Source organism: Notothenia rossii, assembly GCF_949606895.1.
Source record: "Notothenia rossii genome assembly, chromosome: 2".
In the NCBI taxonomy this organism is placed as follows: Eukaryota; Metazoa; Chordata; class Actinopteri; order Perciformes; family Nototheniidae; genus Notothenia; species Notothenia rossii.
The window spans coordinates 79602965-79622002 of NC_136904.1; the positions used below are offsets into that span (position 1 = coordinate 79602965).

Here is a 19038-nt window from a genome sequence, read left to right on the forward strand (position 1 = left end):
TTTTTTAAGAAAAATACCGCACTTGTATAAAGTAGATACAGTGTCGTGCTGTTCCCGAGAAGAAGAGTGCAATGAAATGTAATTATAGGATGTAGGTCAAACGCCCTCCAGCGTTGTACATTGCACACTGTAATGTGTGTCCCATAGCATAGTCTGTGCTTATTGTGTTAATAGACTGGTCTGGTACTGGTAGGCAGGATATTATAAATGTTATATCAGTATAAACAACTAAATACATAATAAAGAAATACTAGTAATGCAAATATATATAAAGCAACCTATCATTATTATTCCAGCACCATTTGCACTTTGCAACATTGTACCACTGTGTAACTGTTAGTTATATTGTGTTGTTTTTATACACTGTATATTAGTTGCGAACTGTTTATGGTAGTAACATATTTTAGTTAACCTTTGTTTAGTCTTGTTTTAGCTGTATGTTCTGTGCATGTACGTTTAGAAAAAAACACAACTGGAATCAAATTCCCGGAATGGGCACACGCTTACTTGGGAATTAAAGCTGATCCAAAAAATATGCTATAAATTATACAAATAAAAATAAATAAAATAGAAATAAACAAAATACTCAAAGTCTCCATAAAGCACCTTCTCCCCTCAAACTGTTGAATTATTTTGGATTTTTTTTGTCTTTGTTTATTAAAATGTTTTTCCTACATTAAGGTCTCTAAATGCTGCTTAAACTTTCTTTACACATAATACCTAAACCTCTTCATTTCCAGAACACTTTTTTTTTGAGGACTCAACAAATTGTTTAAGCTTTAGCTCCCCACAATCAGACTTTAAAACTGGCCTTGTTGGTTCATGTGTGTTTTGGAGCATATAGATTTTCTTTACTTAACATCCCAGTGTAACACCAGGGTGCCAATAATCAGATCTAAAACACCCTGAATCCAGGGAGCTAGCTTCGACTGTTGTCACCATTCAGGGAAACACTGTAAACTGACTGTTTTTCAAGACATTATCAACCTCCCATAAAACATCCCAATGTGTCTTGTTTGTTTTACCCCCAAAATGTCATAAAGTTGTGATGTAATGACATAAGACTTTATTTCATTTGTGTACTTTACTTTGCATCCTGTGGTCTCACAACATGTAACATGGAATAAAGACACAACCACTGATTAATGTCACTGTTTGTTTAAAACAAAATTGAATAATAAAACCAAACAAGGACTGATCATAAATATTTTTTAAAACAAATATTTTAACTATCTGATCAACTTAAACCAACAAAATCTGTTCATGATAACCATTTGCAATACATTTAGTGCCAGAGTATAAAACAAATAGCTAAAACAAAGACAGGAAGTGAGTAGTCTTAAATATATAAAATAAATTAAATCAACATTCAAATGTAACTGGGTGTAAATGTAACATGAACACTGGAAAATTACTTTTTCTTTTTTAAGTTGTGTGTGGAACAAAACTGTGAAGACAACACATGTAGTTTAAGATCACACACATCTGTGTTGATGGTGCCTTAAATATATGAAGAATGACAATGAAAACACATGACTACACCAGAGAAATGCCTAATTTGTCAGCTTTTTCTGACTATGGCTTCAAAAAAATGGCTGGATTAACCTGCTGTTGATCCCTGTTCTTCTGTCTGTCAGAACACTGTAACACTATGTACTTAATGTGTGCACAAAGCAGCAACATTTAGATGCCCAGACACTAGTATTCTTGTCAGCAACTTGTACAATAAATGTTATTTGCACAATAGAAACAGGAAGAAACACAAAGAAACAGGAAGAGGATGCATCTCTCTTTTTCCTGTTAGCTATCCCAAGTTACCAAAGACAAGCAATGTCAATTATTTGCGGTCACTATCCCAAATAACGGAACTAGCGGAACCACAGTAACTAAAGGAAATGCTAGTGAGGGTAAAGGGGAAAGTTGTCATGTTTCCCCCAGTGCTCATTATTTCAACAATATTGTTGTGGATGGTGCATACACCCAGATCAATCAGTAATAAAACACATTTAATAAAGCAAGTTCTGAACCCATTGTTTCCTGTTAGTAATCCAGCCTTACTTCAACTACAACTTCACAGATTATGATGACTTTACATACAAGCATTTGAAATGCATCCAGTGTTTTACATCAGTGCGCAGCTCTGTGAGCACATACATTTAATTACAGATATTTACAGATGAAGTGGAACTTGGTGGAACTTTCAGGCCTCCAACAACATATGTAGCAGTGAACAAAGTGAGATTACCCAAACTTCACTACAGGAGGCACTGAGGCCTTAAAATATCAAAAAGTTATAAGAAGGATTCAGTTGTTGGAGGATAACCATAACAACTTAAAAATAACAAAAATTACCACTCGCATGCTTAGAGGAATAATTTATAGTGGCCTGGATCCCATGATGCATAATAGATCTGAATTTTGGAACTATTCAGGTAGTCTTTGATCATCAATTACAGAAAAGCTTTCAAGTACTTCCCCATAAGCGACTCTAACTTTCTTGCGTATCACTTGGATTTAGGCCTACTCCTATATGTGCCTTGCACCTCAGCATACCACCACTTCACACTGATGAGGTCTGGGCGAGTTCACTGGGGGCCTTGCTATGCAGAGTGCCACAAACAGTATCAGAGTCAATAAGCTCTACTATGCTGTAGGGGGAACAGTCCTCCAGTCCCAGCTTCCCACAGGCCCAGCCACAGAAACCTTTCTCCATATCTCTGACATCCTGCCACCACTCACTGAAGGCCCAGGACACCTGCACCACGGCAGAGTACAGAGCCAGGGACAGCGCCATGGGCATGATGAGCATGGGGTAGAAGATGATGAGGAAGGGGCATATTGTAATCTTGTGCCAGAACGTCCGCTCCTCATTGTACACCAGGAAGACATTGTACCAGGTAAGAGTGCCGTAGTAAAAGGAAGTGATGAAGGAGAGGAGGAAAATCACAGGAGCGCAGGAGAGGCTCCACAGGACGACATGGGGTCCCTGACACACGCCTAAGCCGCAGTTGCGTTTGTAGCCTTCCCCTGCCTCACATTCTGCGTCGAGACGTTCCTTTGACTTAGCCAGATCCCTGATTTCCTTCTTTGTCAAAGTGAGGTGAATGTCCACCAGCTGACCCTTCTTCTTTCCTCGGGTGATGGTGCCTGTTAGGGTCACGTAGCGGCTGTCTGGAGGAAGGCTCCACCCTTCTTCTGTTAAGAGATTATGAAACAAGAGACAGTTACCTTTATGACAAACAGTAAAATGAAAAGCCAGCAAGAAGAACATGTGGTAAACTCACATTCTTGCTCTTCAGCTGTAACCATCATTTATATAGGTCAATTCACAACATACGCCTAAACTTTCCCTGCCGCAATTTTCCGCTCTAAGAGTTTGAAGTAATGCTTCAAGTGTGTGGGGGTATGAGTGTATATTTATGATCATTCCAATTAGCTAAATGGATGTTGCAGGGAAAGTGGCCTACAAGAAAGAGGCATGGATACAAGCATGTGCTTCTGATGTAGCCTTAGTCTTTTTTCCCTGTCAAATTATGTTATCCTTAAAATGGCCATATGCTAATAACAAATACATCAATTATTCTTTCGTTTTATTATGTAGTCAATATGCATGGTGTAAATTGCACAGTAGACTGTATGTCAAACACACCACCTAACTTTCCTTCTGTGATAATAATGGCACTTCTTGATATTAAAAGACAAGTCTCTCACCTTCTCCTGTAGGTGTGCAGAGGAATTTGGCTCCCTCCTCCGTGCTCCTTTCTGCTCCCTCCTCACTGCCTTGGTCCTCTCCAGAGCCCCTCTCCATTTCAGAGTGGTAAACAATAATGGACTCTGGACGCTGGTCTTTCTTCTTCCTCCTCTTCCTCCTTATGTGGGCTCCCACTTCTCCATCGGCCACATGGTTCCCTGACATCTCTGATCTTAAGGAGATCATCTGGGAGCTGCCTTCTCCCTCAGTTTGGGGCTCCTCTAGCTGGGCCATGCTCTCCTCTGATCCTGTAAGACTCTTCGGCTACTTTATGATGGGCTATATATGAAGACTAATATTGAAGATCTGAGCAGCACAGACTACTCATTATGTTCAAAAGTTAAATCTAGGGAAGATTTCAGGCTGGATGAAAAAGCACAAACACACACACACAAACAGAGAGAGAGGCATTAAAGAACAGCCATGGTTTTTTTACTGTCACAATAATACACTCCTCTATGTAGAGTGAGCCTGGCCTAGATTCTGCAGAGGCGTTTTTTACACATGTACCAAATATACAAAATCTCACATTATCTTTGATATGGAATTATGCATATAGAACCAGACAGACGAAATACAGATAACAAACGAGGCGTAAATTAATTCTTCAAATGGGGGTTGTCATTCTTTTGCATGCCAGGACAACGATATCCTACTCTGAGTAAATGTACCGCGAGCTTGATCTGTTTACACCATCCTGTTTCCTTTACAGACAAAATGAAAAAGTACACAATTAATTGACGGATGGAGTGGTTTTCGAGACAAATGCTTAATTTCATTGGTGGGGGTGGAATCGGAAAAACAACCCATTCTTCACACAGCTGATCCCTTCCCATTTAAATCCCACCCATGTCCGCTCTTTTGTCTGCAGAGTGCCGACGCCAGCCGGCGAACAGCATGTAATCTAAATAGAAGTGCAATTCAAATGTAATCTTCTTACCTTTAAAATGTTAGACAAGAGCCGGGTAAATAAACTTAACCGTGTGTGGATAAATCACTGGAAGACCCCACACATCACAAGGCTGTATTTTTGCCGATACACATCATACAGATGCGCTACGCAAAAATGATTTCCAGAATAGCACTAAACCCTCCCCTCCAGCCTCCAGCCCTCTATCCCACCAATCCTGATCCGTGATCCTCCTGATTGACATCATGTGGGAAATGATGGAGGAAAAGCATAGAGAAAGCACTATTTTAAGCACCGTATGTATGCCCTTAAAACGTTGGAAATAATAACCCACAAAATGAATAGATTACAAATAATCTTATATAATAACCTATTGTACACACTATGAATTTGTATTGCGTCAGTTTAAAAACGTTAGCCTATGAATACTTATATAATGCAACACAACATACTAGGCCATAGGCTTGGCTTAATACATGTTTTGGGTACAAAATATATATTAAAATATATTAAGAAATGTATAGCAGTATCGCTATGGTGGTCACTAACTTTCACTTAAAGCAAAATGTACAATACATTGTTAATGAAGTGTTTTTTTAAAAAGCCATGGGCAATTGTATGATGGCCCGAAAACGTTTGCTAGCTTAAATGTCCACTCCAAAGCTAACTAAAGGTAGCCAGCTTAACTTGAATGACTGACAGTATCTTTAGGTTCGCTTAGTAGGCCTACATTATTTTAAATCTAGCTTCCCAAACCGATCTTAACTGTAATAGAGGCCACAGAATGAATGTATGGTATTTTCCTCAACGACCAAGTTATTTAAAACTTTGTATTTTACTTGGAAGGAGCTCAAAGAACCGTGCGCAGCTTCAGTCTCCTAACGTCTCTGAGCCGTTGACAGCAGCAGCCCGCCCCGCGTGAGCTAACGTCGCTAATATTAGCCTGGTGTCAAAATGAACGACCAATATTCACTTAATAATATTGACACCCTCCTCTTTCAGTTCGGTGAGTTTACATTTTAACTTAATTGTATGTTAATAGTTGTGGTTTTGTTTTCAAATGATGTCATTAGCATGGCATGCAAGTTTAAAGTTATCTAATGCTAGCTGCTTTGCTAATGGATTTCACTAGAAAGCCAGTTTTGGTGTTGGGCTTTTAATAAACCGGAGCAAATTCAATCGAAGTGATAATTACAATTATTCATAATAATAGTGAAAAGGATAATTGTCATTTTTAAATACGGTCACTATTGTTTGTATTTTATAGCTCTTCAAACTCGGGAGCTTTCCCAAAAGAAGAATGAAATCGAACAACAAATTAAAGGTAAGGTTAATGATAACAAATAAATCCTTAGTTTACAATATTGTGTATGTTTTGAAATTGTATCTTTGAAGTGCTTACATTTTTGTGAACAGTTTGCAGAGCTGACACTGCTGAGAGGAGGTCTTGCATTCAAACAATCCACAGTGAAATCCAGAAACTTGAGGAGGGAATCAGGGTGAAGCAGAGCACTGTGATACACAATAAGGCTAATGCTAAAAGGTATGATGTTGACTAGGTAATGCATGAGACAAACTATGATGAACCAAGTTGATACTTAACCAAAATGTACTTATAACTTATTATTATTATTATTATTAGCAGTGCGGGTAAGTGTGGATATAATACATTTCTGATTGTCATCCATGTAACTTTAGCATGAAGGCAACCAACAGCCTGCTTCTTCAGTATGAGCAGTCACTCAAAACAGAACTGGAGAACGGAAAAGACAGCTATAACCGTGACATGTGGGTTCAGTTAACTATGTTGTTTGCATTTAAATTATTTTTTGGGGTGCCATAATAAACCAAGCTGAATTGTTCTTTATTTGTATCCCAAAAAGAGAAGTCTACGAACAGAGAATTGCAAGTTACAGGAAGATATTCCAGTCACACAAAGAATATTATTGCCAAAATCCTCTTGCTCAAATACTCCTTGGGCTGCGGGCTGAAAAAGAAGAGATTGAGTCTAGGATCATGGCTTGTGATGATCAAATAACAATGAAACAGAAGCAGCTGGACCATCTCACTGGTTATACACTTTTAATAGCATAACTTGCTCTGGTAAGATATATTTACAGCTCCTGATACTGTTAATTGAATTTCTGCCTGACCAGGTCCAGTAATTGATTCTTCTACCCCGGAGAAATTACCAGACAGGTATCTTTCAGTGAATCTTATAAATATCACAATGACAAAAAGCCAAAGCAAAGAAAAGTTCAGTTTTTCTCCGATTGATTTCATGTTTCCTTCTAGTGTTTCTGACCAGCACCCCATAGCACAAGCAGAGAAACAATTAGATCCTCAGGCAGAGGATGAGAATTTTTCCATTGACATCTCCTCTCTTCATCTCAACCAGACAAAGGTACTTGGATACATCAAACAACAGTACTAACGGAATCCTAGAGCTGACCAAATTCTAGCAATTATCAAATGTAAAAGTTGAAACAGGCCCTATAGCCACTAACAAAAACCTGGACACATCATGCATTTGATCATGAACCTTACTGAGACAAAAGGTAGAGCACACCTTATGCCACTTTTAGGTAGTGATTATAATAATTGTATTATTTATACTTTTCTATTATCAACTTTAGTATTAATTTAACTCCCTTTTGTTGGATCAACATTTTTGTAGATCATTATAATTCTATTCTACTATATTTGATTAAGATTCACTACTTTTGAAATTCTTAGTTTGGTCAATTGCTTGTAAAGAACCTTTTTAATATTTGTTTCGAAATGTGATATGTAAATAGTGTTTCATTATTGATTGATTTCAGTCTGGCCATAAAGCGTCAGTCGAGGCAAATGATGAAGACTTCTCTGAGGAAAATGAGGTCCAGTATACGACGACCTGCAGCTCTTCCCCAGAGAAAGACAACGATGAGCGGTGGTCATCTCATCCATTGGATGGTAAGTAGAGTAAAGCTCCCTACGCATTTCAATGAATAAAAACACTTTATATGCGACATTTGCATATTTATGTTTCAAACCCATCAGCAAACATTTATTTCTTCAGAACAAATACCGCAAGATGAGATGCACACTGAGGAGCAGGAAACTGGACAAGAGGATCAGGTCTTGGTAGGTTATTTTTTCTATAATACTTTGTACCCCTAAAAACAACGCAGTGTCATGTTGTGTCATAATAGGAACTAAAAGTATTATTAATAGATTGATGGCATTTTTTTGTAATCTGTCCCAGGAAGTTTATCAACTTTATGGAATTTTAAAAAATTGTGAGCGACGGCTCTCTCAAGAATCAATCTCAATCAATCAATAAATACCAAGGATAATCACATACGGTTAACAGTTATCATATTATGCGTTAAAGAGATTTTTCTGAATGAACAGCAAACCAATGAGTCGGATGTGGGGGAAGGAGTGGAGGCTGATGTGGGGAAAGAGGGCGCTTCAGATAAAGAGCAGCCACCGAGCGACAATGAGGACCTTGGTGCTTTCCATCAGACATCTAAAGAGACGCATCCTCAGTCCTCCGTGGCAGAAAGGCCAGCTGTGTTTTCCACCCCAGCGTTCCCCTTTAAGTAAGGCTTTTTGAATTGTCCAATACTTTGAATTATTGTCAAGACTGCCACTAAAAACTATGTTTCATTTGCTCACTACAGCTTTAGCCCTGCCGCCTCCCCACAGCCAGGCTCCACTGACACCAAATCTCCAGCTTTCCTGTTCTCTCTGCAGTCTGACCCCAGCACCACAGGCTTCTCTGGGTTTGGATTTGACGTGGGCATGTCACAGGAAGAGGTGAGGAGGAGTGGGCAAAAGAAAGAGTGATTTAACAGAAATAACTTCTCTTGTTTATTACATCTTATTTTCTTTACAGGACTCATCTTTCGCTTTCACCAGCCCTTTTTTTAATGAAAAGGTACTGCATTTGTACTTTTATCCAACTATATTTTATACAATGCTACTCAAACTAAAATATCAAACTATGTGTATTTTGTTTCAGAAAACCACAGAAACAAAGTCTGCATCTGGTAAGTCTCAAATCAAATGACTTTAATTTAGAGATGTGTATAACCTGCTTTGAACTACATGTATGTGTATCATTTTGCAGGTCCCGAATTTCTGTTCGGCCAACCAGAGCAAACTGAAGACTTCCATTTTGGCTTCAGCTCCGACAGCCCTCAGACAACGAACAAAAATACAACCAGGGATGAGTTTCCGTTCTCATTTAACTTTTGAGATGTGTAGAAACAACATTTAAATACTGAAAATTGTGTTTCTGAGAACACTTTGTTACCTGTTTTCTTCTGTAATGTTCTTAATTAAGCTTAGGGAAAGGTTCATGGTTTAACACCACCACGTGAAATGGTATGTATTTATTTTTGTATTAAATGCAACTTAAAACCTTATTTTAATAACTATTCACACAACAAAGAACATGTTGTAACAGTATTAACTGTTGATAGACCTTTAATGGGAAAAAAGCAATATCAAAATAATACTCAAATGTGTTCATATTCCTTTTCAGTTTTCCATATTGTAAGTACAGTAGTTGTGAAGTGTGTTACATGTTGAAATAAACTTCAGAAATGTATCAATGAAATGTTACTTTCTCTGGTCCCATGAGTCCCTTCCTGACATTAGGTAAGTTAAGGCAAGACACTACGGGCAAAACATGTCCACTTTCATACCCACATTTTTGTTAGTCATATTTCCATTCCAATGTTCAGATTTCTGTTCTGCAAATTATATATTAAATAATATAATGCGTCATTTGACTTTAAAAACATATCCTTCAGAAAACTTAAAAAATAATTAGGTAATCCAATCGGAAAGTCTAAAGGTGATATCTGTCGGTTAAACATGTAGCCCTATTCTTCATTTGAACCTGATTCAGAATCTCAAACCAAACGGGACTAATTATGAAATGTTTGTGCAAATGATAGAAGATCTCATTTTGAGCTTGATAACATGAACATACTTATTTCACTTAAGGTTCCTTATCAGATTATTTCTTAAACTCAACATACTTAATTTAAGTTTTACTGTATGGCACACTTGATTGTCTTTTAATGGCAATGATTTGACAACAAAAAAAGGTTTGTTTGGCAAAAAGAGGAACACAATCTGCAATAAATGAATACCTGAATTTAATCTTTACATTTAATGTACTGTAGCTACTGTGATACTGACAAGACTGACAATCAAGGCTGGTCTTAAAAGTATTCAGTATTGTTAACATGAACAACTGTGAAATTGAAAGCACTCTGCAAATTAACAAAGGCAGGACAGATAAGGGTTAGTGCAGAGAGTTTACTGTAGTGTCAATGAGTCTAGAACCCGGAGTCCATGCTGATGGAGCGTTGGTTCACGTGTTGAATCTCTCCTGGGACATATTCACAGAAGCTGGTTTGATACTTGGCCAACATTTTCAGCATTGGCCGCAGATTAATCCACCACTGGACCTTGGGCATCCGGTGCCTGAAAAACATAAACCACATGTTTTTATTAAGACTGAATCATAATTTACTCTTCTGTTATTTGACATGAAAGTGTTGAGATTGCTTACTCAAAATCAGTCACATCCTTGAGTTCAGTGACGGGTTTGAAGGAGATCACCTTCCTGTTGAGGCCGAGCACGCATGCTGTTTCTGGGGAGTTAGCGAACACGCGTCCTGGTGGGGAAAAACAGTGGAATGATTCAATTGTGATGTTTTAACTTTGGGTTTCTGAGCAATTTTGAATATAAACTGACTTTATATAGTGCATTACCTTGTCGGAAGTTTTCAGTTAATTTCGCTGAAATCCACTCGATTGCCTTCATGCCCAATTTAGTGCCAAAGTTTCTATCGAATGGGGAAGGTGCTCCACCCTGAATTACAAACACAAGTGAAGAATACATATGTTGCAAGACTCTTCCCAGGATATGAGTGATATGTTATATTGCCACTGTAACAGAAGTCATTGGTGGATGGCTCTTGCACCTGCTGAAGGTGTCCCAACACATTGACCCTGCAGTCGAAGATGCCCTTCCCCTCTGATGTATACAGCTTATGGATGAAATCTGTGGTGTAGTTCTCATGGCATTTCTCATTCCTGTTATGACAGAGAAAATTATCAACAAAGGAAAAATCTGTTCTGACAGTGTTTCATGTAGTGATATATTGTTCCATAAACACAGTACAGTATGTTCTTAAGATTGAAGTTTTAAAAAAAAATATATATATATATCTCTATAGTATTTTCCCCTTCTTGTGTGGCTCTAAGGATGGTACTTTGTTCCAGACAAAAATATATTTATTTACATTTGGCAGCTCCTATGGAGGTTCTATGAGGAAGTTTGGGATATCGGTCATAGTTTATAACATCACCAAAAACAATCCTGAATTTAAATAAATCATTAGTCAGGTTTTATGACGATGTTTTTTTAGTAGGTACATTTATTATCACATTTTATTGAAACCTATCATAAAACTCTTCCCTCTGTAGCCTATCTTTTGTCCAACACTGAACTGGTTGCAGCAGTGGAGTGCTGGTACAGAGTCGGCTCTGGTGCAAAGATAGGAGGAACCCAGCCTGAGATCATAAAGCTGCGCAGAATCAGGTAATAAACCAATGATATAATTATGCTGGTGTCCTACTTTCTGTTTCTTGCAGGACGCTGCGCCCTAAAGGAGGAACATGTGCGAAACAGAGCGGCCTCAGGGCACTGGCTGATATTTACGTTTATTGTTGTTAGAGCCTGTTATGTTTTAGCAGGAAAGGATAGTCAAATACAAATCTGATTGTCTCGACCAAACCTCCTCTCTTTCCTTCATTGTCATCTGAGTGAGAGCAGGACACGGGTTCAAACTAAATCCACTTGCAAAAAAAAGCTAAGACCCAATACTAATTAGAATACGTCATTAATTAAGAGTAAAACATTTCAATGTTTCGAGGAAGCTTTGAAATATTTAGTACAGCCCAAAAGAATACTAATTTTCCCTCAGCAGTATTTTATTTTCAGCAAATATTAACCTGCAAACCTGTTAAACTAAGTAAAAACACTTTCTTGGTTAGCTTCTTCATTTCATAATAGTCTCTGTATGGCTAAATGAATGTTGTGCACCTCAGTACTAGACCCCGCTGGATGTCCTTCTTCATCTTTTCAGCCAAATGCTGCACGTTGGTCTGTCAAAAGGAGAGATAATTAAAGAGATGGAGAGATTTGAACATTATTGACAAAATAGAATAAAGCAGAGCATTTCTTGTTTTAGACTCACCGTGAGGTCGTGGATGTTGAAGGGGTCTTCAAAGATGTAGGCTGCGTCCGCTCCCACAGCTATGCCAGTGGAGGTTGCCAAATATCCACAGAAGCCCCCCATAGTCTCCACCACAAACACCCGTCTCTTGGTCCCGGTGGCAGACTGCTTGATCTTGTCGCAGCCCTGAGTAAGAAATCAAAATGGCAGAGTGAAAGGAGAGATTAGCAATTGAAGGCAGGGTCAACATTGTAGAAGTGGAGTTTTTATTTTATTGGTATAACCCTCAACTACACAATACTGTGCACAGTTTAAAAGCCCATCATGCAACGTCTAGAAAGACCAGTAGTGGAAGTGTATTTTTTACATGAATTACCATGTGTCGTGCTAAAATGTGGACTTTGCTATTGATTAAATAAAAAGGCATTTGCAATTAACTAGAGCGTGTCTCTGATTCCCTATCCTTCAAAGTTTAAAGATAAAAACTATAGGTGTAAATACTGTCACCTCTGTTTCAAACAAAGAATACAGAGTTGAGATGTATCGTACTAAGGACGGCAGCTCATATTACTGTATATTTGAGGTGTTCTGGCTTGATGCAGTCTCTATTTGTGTTAATCCTCTTGACACTGTTAATTTGTTGCCTGCTCAGCATTACCTGCATGGCAGCATTGACGGCCGTGTCTGCTCCCAGGCTGAAGTCCGTTCCTGGGACGTTGTTGCTGATGGTAGCAGGGATTACACACATGGGGATGCAGAGCTCATCGAAGAGACCCCGGGCTTCAAACAACTGCAACACTCCTGCGTACCCCTTTAAAAGTCACCAAGAGATAGAATGAAAAACCTCTTTGATGTCAGTAAAACATATTACAAAAGTTCATTCTTTGGAAGTTCTGTCTTATACCTCGAACCCTCCAATTACAAGCAGAGCTGAGATGTTAAACTTTCTGATGGTTTCCACAATCCCCTCCATGTTATTGTTGGGAAGAGTTCTGAAAAAGCGCATAAAACAAAGGTGAAAAATGTCTTCAGAGGCCCTCTAACAAGTCTATGTCATAGAACACTTGTTAGTTGGAAGTATAGCACATTCTGTGAGAAGGTGTACGTTGTAATACTGTCTAAGTGAAGCCTGCATCAATTATTGCTCAAAAAGATATGGCTATGTCCAAAATCCCAGAACTTAATGAAAGTGCATAACGAATCTGTTGCAGTAATATGTTTAAATTACGGAAATTGTTCTGTTGCTCACCGTTTTGTCCCCAGCAGTGAGCCCCCTTGCCCTGTCCAGCCTGCAACACTGTGCCATCCCATCTCCAAAACCTGCAGACAGACAGCAGAGAACAGTCTCCTCACAGTTCCACACAGATAACTTGTTGTTGTTGTGGTGTAGATGTAGAGGTAGACTCCCTTACGTTTCCATTGGCAAGTCCCTGAAAGCCATTGTGGACAGCGTAGACCTTGTGTCCTTTAGCGAGCGCCAGCCTCACCGCAGAGCGCCCCGCTGCGTTCATCCCTGAAGCCGGAGCCCCCACGTTCAGGATAGCCAAGGAGAAGTTGCTCTGAGGCAACAAGAGTTGGATATTAATAAGCATGTTTGTGCTTAACCTTTGTAATTGTGTGGTAAGGATACTACTGAATATGTATGTATGTATGTATGTATGTATGTATGTATGTATGTATGTATGTATGTATGTGTTAGTGAGACACTTACCTCATACTGGGCAGGCTTTTGGAAGGCAAGATGTTTGTAGATGTTCCAGTTGTTCTCAAAACTCCTGCAACGAAACCCTTATTTTTAGCTCGGAAATGTTTATTATTTGCACAGAAAAACAACATACTGTGTGTGTGTGTGTGTGTGTGTGTGTGTGTGTGTGTATATATATATATATATATATATATATATATCTTGTGTATGATAAACATAATTTGAGTGGATGTTAAATGTATAGAAGGTACTTGCACATGTGTTGATCTACAGTGCATCAAGGCTGTTTTGTATTAAATTAAAAATGATTCTAACTATTTCATATACATGAAAAACATCTCACCCTCCACGCAGTTTGATAGCCTCATCAAACCTCTTCTCGTTCATGGCTGTCTGCACCAACTTAGTCTGCAAATAATGGTACAGTTGAAAAACACAGCAACCTCCCTATGCTTGTGAGTATGTCTAATGGAATCATTTCTAAAATAGATAAGAGTGACAGACTGACTCACCATCTCCACACACTCCATCAGAGGCAGACGAACAGCCTGGTTACCTGACAGACCGATGACACAGGCTGGGGTGTCAGGAGTGGCATCCATCAGGGCAACCACCGCCTCCACCCCCAACTTAGAGCTCTGAAACACAAGAGAGTCCACACCGTTAGAGGGGGCCTCCTGAAGACTTGATATTTCAGGTACTGTGTGACTGATGTGTGTTTTCGTAGGCCTACACTGAGTTGTCTCATTACGATTTTGGATTAAAAGCAGTAATATAACCTTTAAAATGGTTTAAACATGTTTTTTTTTTTGTCATAATCAATTTACATGTACATTTGTATGTTGTCCAACTCACCAGTATTCTGTCAAACGCAGAGGGGGTTCCTCCTCTCTGAACATGGCCGAGGACTGTCACTCTGGTGTCATAGCCGAGCCTCTTTACCACCAGCTGTAACACACATGGAAGCATTTCAGTTTGTCGTTGGCTTGTCATTGACCAGCCATTCACACCGGAGAAGATAATCGTACTTTACAAACATTTGAGAGAAAACTTTGAACAAACTGATATCTTCCAGTTTAAAATGTGCCTTCATAATCTTCAATATTCAATTCAACCAGATAAGTGATGCTGTTTGCCCTCATTGTTCCTTGTGAAGATTGATGGAAGTGATGAAATGTTGCACTGGTGCCTTTCACGTGGAGAGAGCACTGAGACATATTGATCAGTTAGTTAATCTTTCATTGGAGAGGAGTGGAATTTGGTGTGTTGGTAGGAGGAAGAATGAGCAGCTCAACTGAGGGGAAACACTGAGATCTTAAAACTTACTTCTTTTACATAAGTTGAAGTGATGGGCTTGCCATTTCTGTCAATGGCTCCTTCTGCGAGGATTACAATGTTGAGTCTTGACCCAGTTGTGCGGCTCTTGAGGTAAAAAATTAATAAAAACAGAACAAGCAGTAGGTCAGTAAGCTTTATCCCTGAAAAGCTTGTAGACCAAAAAGCATGTTTATTAATCCCCTACTTTAAAACCCTCTCCTGTGAAAACACAAATGCCTGGGGCGAATATATACTGTTTGTTTTGACCTTTTCGTTCATCTTACCCCCTCTAGACGGGCACACATCTGGTCTTCCCAGCCTTCCTGGGGAGGAGCCTCTGGAATGAAGAGCCAGTCTGCCCCAGAGGCCAGTGCTGACACTAGGGCCAGATATCTGGAGGGATATCACGATCGTTAGCTTTATCCAGTGGCAGTATGTGAAGGAAAGACAAATTGGTCAAAGTGTTACTACTCACCCACAGTGTCGCCCCATAACTTCCAGAACAAATGTGCGCTGGTGGCTGGAGGAGGTACACAAGATTTATAATGAAACAAAACATTTTGCAGCCTGCCAAGATCTAAGGGAGCAAGTCCAGGCAAGACCACATGCCAAAGAGGCTTGAATGGGACTGGGTTAGAACACGATTGCATTCCAATTACTTGTTACACCATGCAGGTACATACACATATTATGGTAAGTCTGATAAAGTCTGAAAATTCTCATGAGACAGATACTGTTGCTATATATTTGAAATTATCTATATTAATATTATAATACCAACTAATTATTTTCAAAAATCATTTTTTTAGGGACTAATCGATTAATCATTTCAGCTGTAGTTTGATACCATCTATCACAGCTAGAATTATAAACTGTATATTTCCCACAGCGTTATTGTTGCATCTTCATATTCTATAACTTATTTAGTAAGAAGGGATCTCATTATAATTGCTTTGATGAAATACCATCTGCTTTTGTGCTGCCACTGTTCAATGTCACTCGGTGCCTGACCTTTGTGCTGTTGTCATGATAGCATCAATTATCTCCATGATGCGGTGCAGAGCAGAGTCGACTCCGATCGTCATGTCCGTGCCGCAGAAGTCGTTGTCGATGGAGCCCACGAGCCCCACGATGTTCAGGTGGCCATGCTGCTTAGCCAGAGTGTCTGTGATTCTTCCTGAAGAGACACACGTGCATTGTTATAGATATTATTCTAGCAGCTTACAATTTAACACACCAGAACAAGATAAAATCATTACTTCTCTATCAAGTGTTGTTTCAGAGGACATTTGGCAACTGCCAACGTTTGTTCAGCTTGTTTCTCTAAAAACACAGTATTTAAAATCCCATATCTGGATAAAATATATATTTAAAAAAAAACATTAGCTTTTTTTTAATATAAATATGTGTGTTGCAACTGAATAAAAAGTGAATTTAGGACAGATTCTGGCAAAACAACTAAAACACCTGCCAAAGGTGATATGTCTCCACTTTGGGCCACCAAATGAAACGGACCGTTTACTTTAATTAAAATAACAGATATCTTTAGGTCTAAGGGTTCTTGGAAATATTTGGAATAAGATAACAATTTAACCGAATATATATCATAGGTGGAGTTGGTTTTTTAGACATTTTATTGTGGAAATGTTAAATTATTATATAGGACTTTTTAGCATAGAAATTGTATGTACCATGCTGTGGCCAGAATGCAGTAAAAGTACATAATTAGGGTAAACTACACAGTGACAAGTGGACAATGAGATCACGTCACCTTTCTGTACAAGCTCCTCCAGCAGACTGCTCCACTCGCTGCGGAAGATGTTGGCTCCGGTGAGGCTGCCGTCTCCGCCACACACACACAGGTTGGTGATGCCTTTCTTCACCAGGTTGAAGGCAGCAGCCAGCCTGCCCTCACGAATTGTGAAGGCCTTGCATCGGGCGCTGCCTATCACAGTGCCACCCTGCAGAGGAGATTACACACAAACAAAATCAAGACTAACAGGACATAGTAATCTGTCACTGAAATCATGTGCTGCAAAGATACAGAAATATTTCCTTTTGCTCAACGTCCTGATGGTGTTGTTAGATAAATCAGATGTCTGGGGTGGAAGATTAGAAACAGAGCTAGATCACAAGCAGTCATTCCAGATTTATTTGTGTTTTAATGCCGAGTGAAACCTGCCATCCACTTGCTTTACAGCGAGGTTACTAAGTTGTGGATGGTGACCCCCAGGAAAAAGGGACGCAAAAATAAACTAGGGGTCCTAAAAACTATTAGCATAGTTAGTAAGAAAAATCACATTCTGCTACATAAAAATGGTTAATTTCGAACACTAAAAGTTATTCAATTGAAACAGCCTTAAAGAGGGGACATTTACTCTTGTTTGAACTGCTCAAAATTCATAAACATCAAACCTAAGACAACTTGTAAATTGAAAAATTGCTAAGGGGTCACCAGCACACAAGCTAATAAACAGTGCAATACAGAGTGTGTACATGTCTGGATACTATGCAATGCAAAGGGGACAGTTGGATAGCGTATAATGAAAAGTAACTTTCCAATTATTCAACTAATACGGCTGAGAGCACATGCAGCAAGGCCCCTTACCAGGGTATAACCAGAATTAGACAGGCAGGAAGAGAAGAGATGAGAGGAGATGGATTAAATCATAAAATTCCTAGTAAATACATGAAAAGGAAAGAGAAAAACAGAGATATTTTAACCACAATGAATAGAAAAAAATATAAATCAAGATACAATTAATGCAGGATAGGTGGAAACCTGTAAATAATTATAGCTAGATTCACCAGTGCTGTCAAGGGATTGATGATGTTGTTTTAACCCACCAGTTGGATGATGTTGGTCACACTCTGCCAGTTTGCTAGTTTGATGTTGTCTCCCCCATCCACCAGGCCCTGGTATCCCTGAAAAGTAATTTCCAATGGTGCGTTACTGTTAAAAATAGCAATGTGGGCAAGTCAACAAGAATAAAGAGCAAACTCAATTTTTATTAGGGTCATATTAAAGAAACTTGTTTACCTCATAAATAAGATAGACCTTGGCCCCCATATAGATGGCCATTCTGGTCATAGCTCGGACAGCAGCATTCATCCCTGGAGAGTTTAATGAAATGATTAGATTCACCTCTGTTTCTCATTACACACAAGCTGTTTGCAAAAATAACCGTGCATGTGCAATCAATCAATGGATATGACTTAATTATTTCTCATTGGGCAAAGGTGCCACCCACTCTGTGGAAATAGTAACAATGACCTACAAGCATTAGTTGAACGGTCCCTACCACTCTATGAGGTACAGGAGGTAGAATATTTTGATTTTAAATAAAGTAATTGTACCACAGTGTAGAAACATTCTGCTACAACTTAGTAAAAGTCCTGCATCACTAATTTCACTGTATTGAAAGTATAACACATGAATCATATACTTGAAAACGTACAAGTTAAAGTATTATATAAGTAAGATTATGTGCCATCATTAATTTGTTTGTTATATTGTGTTGTGTTAACCCTAATATGCAAACTATCAGTAACTAAATGCATGTAGTGCCTGGTATAACAAATTCTATTTTTAAGTCAATAAGATGTAGTGGAGAAGAAATATGTAAGTAGGAAAACATTCTAGTACTCATGTACGTGAAATTGTTCAGGAATTGGGTAATATAATTAGTAATTACGTTATTTTTAGACTGCTCATACACGACCTTTGACCTTTGACCTTTAATCTATGCCTTTGACACACGAGCCGATGTCCAATGTTTACATTTGTTGCAAAAAGTAAGCTTAATATCAACGTTTACTTAAAGAATGGCTGTATAAGCTAACTGTAATATGTGTTTTGTTTAAAGTCACCTTGTGCATCTCCACCGCTGGTCAACACGGCCATGGTTCTACCAGCTCCCGTCATCTTCAGCTTCTCCAGGTCAATGGAGTTCATTTTGACCCCTCAGTTTGCTACAGTGAAACCGGGACAAAAACTAAGAAATATCCGTTAGCTAGCAAAATAAAGCGTTCCTTAAAGTAACGTTCAGGTTGTTCATCCAGGTGCCGCTTCCTTGTTGGCAGTAAACTGACTCCATGGACTGTGTAC

General features: G+C 38.8%; 3 protein-coding genes across 5 annotated transcripts; 1 reads left to right on the plus strand and 2 right to left on the minus strand.

Annotated features, from left to right (window-relative positions):
- Positions 1-94: 94 nt before the first annotated feature.
- tmem169b (transmembrane protein 169b) lies at positions 95-5595 on the minus strand. 2 transcript variants are annotated; one of them, XM_079665383.1, is made up of 3 exons: positions 5501-5595; positions 3712-4114; positions 95-3195 (listed from the first exon to the last, which is right to left on the minus strand). In XM_079665383.1, exons 2-3 carry the CDS (start codon positions 3983-3985, stop codon positions 2561-2563), a joined length of 909 nt encoding a protein of 302 aa, XP_079521509.1. In that variant the 5' UTR covers positions 3986-4114; positions 5501-5595; the 3' UTR covers positions 95-2560. The 2 variants fall into 2 exon arrangements, with proteins under 2 accessions (XP_079521509.1, XP_079521508.1); XM_079665382.1 differs by lacking the exon at positions 5501-5595 and adding an exon at positions 4692-4837.
- Positions 5528-9285, plus strand: LOC307029416 (uncharacterized protein). 2 transcript variants are annotated; one of them, XM_079665379.1, is made up of 14 exons: positions 5528-5667; positions 5929-5985; positions 6078-6204; positions 6360-6449; positions 6545-6732; positions 6818-6860; positions 6957-7065; positions 7484-7616; positions 7723-7787; positions 8058-8248; positions 8330-8465; positions 8545-8586; positions 8671-8698; positions 8779-9285. In XM_079665379.1, the coding sequence occupies exons 1-14, from the start codon at positions 5616-5618 to the stop codon at positions 8904-8906; spliced, it is 1389 nt and encodes a 462-aa protein (XP_079521505.1). In that variant the 5' UTR covers positions 5528-5615; the 3' UTR covers positions 8907-9285. The 2 variants fall into 2 exon arrangements, with proteins under 2 accessions (XP_079521505.1, XP_079521506.1); XM_079665380.1 differs by lacking the exons at positions 5528-5667; positions 5929-5985 and having other exon boundaries at positions 6550-6732.
- On the minus strand, positions 9105-19033 carry pfkla (phosphofructokinase, liver a). The gene is made up of 22 exons (XM_079665377.1): positions 18801-19033; positions 17971-18044; positions 17778-17855; positions 16702-16891; positions 15942-16107; positions 15406-15450; positions 15215-15323; positions 14940-15035; positions 14469-14561; positions 14126-14251; positions 13957-14021; positions 13620-13683; positions 13321-13467; positions 13158-13228; positions 12813-12900; positions 12567-12719; positions 11930-12094; positions 11776-11837; positions 10652-10763; positions 10440-10539; positions 10237-10342; positions 9105-10148 (listed from the first exon to the last, which is right to left on the minus strand). The coding sequence occupies exons 1-22, from the start codon at positions 18883-18885 to the stop codon at positions 10001-10003; spliced, it is 2343 nt and encodes a 780-aa protein (XP_079521503.1). The 5' UTR covers positions 18886-19033; the 3' UTR covers positions 9105-10000.
- Positions 19034-19038: the final 5 nt, after the last annotated feature.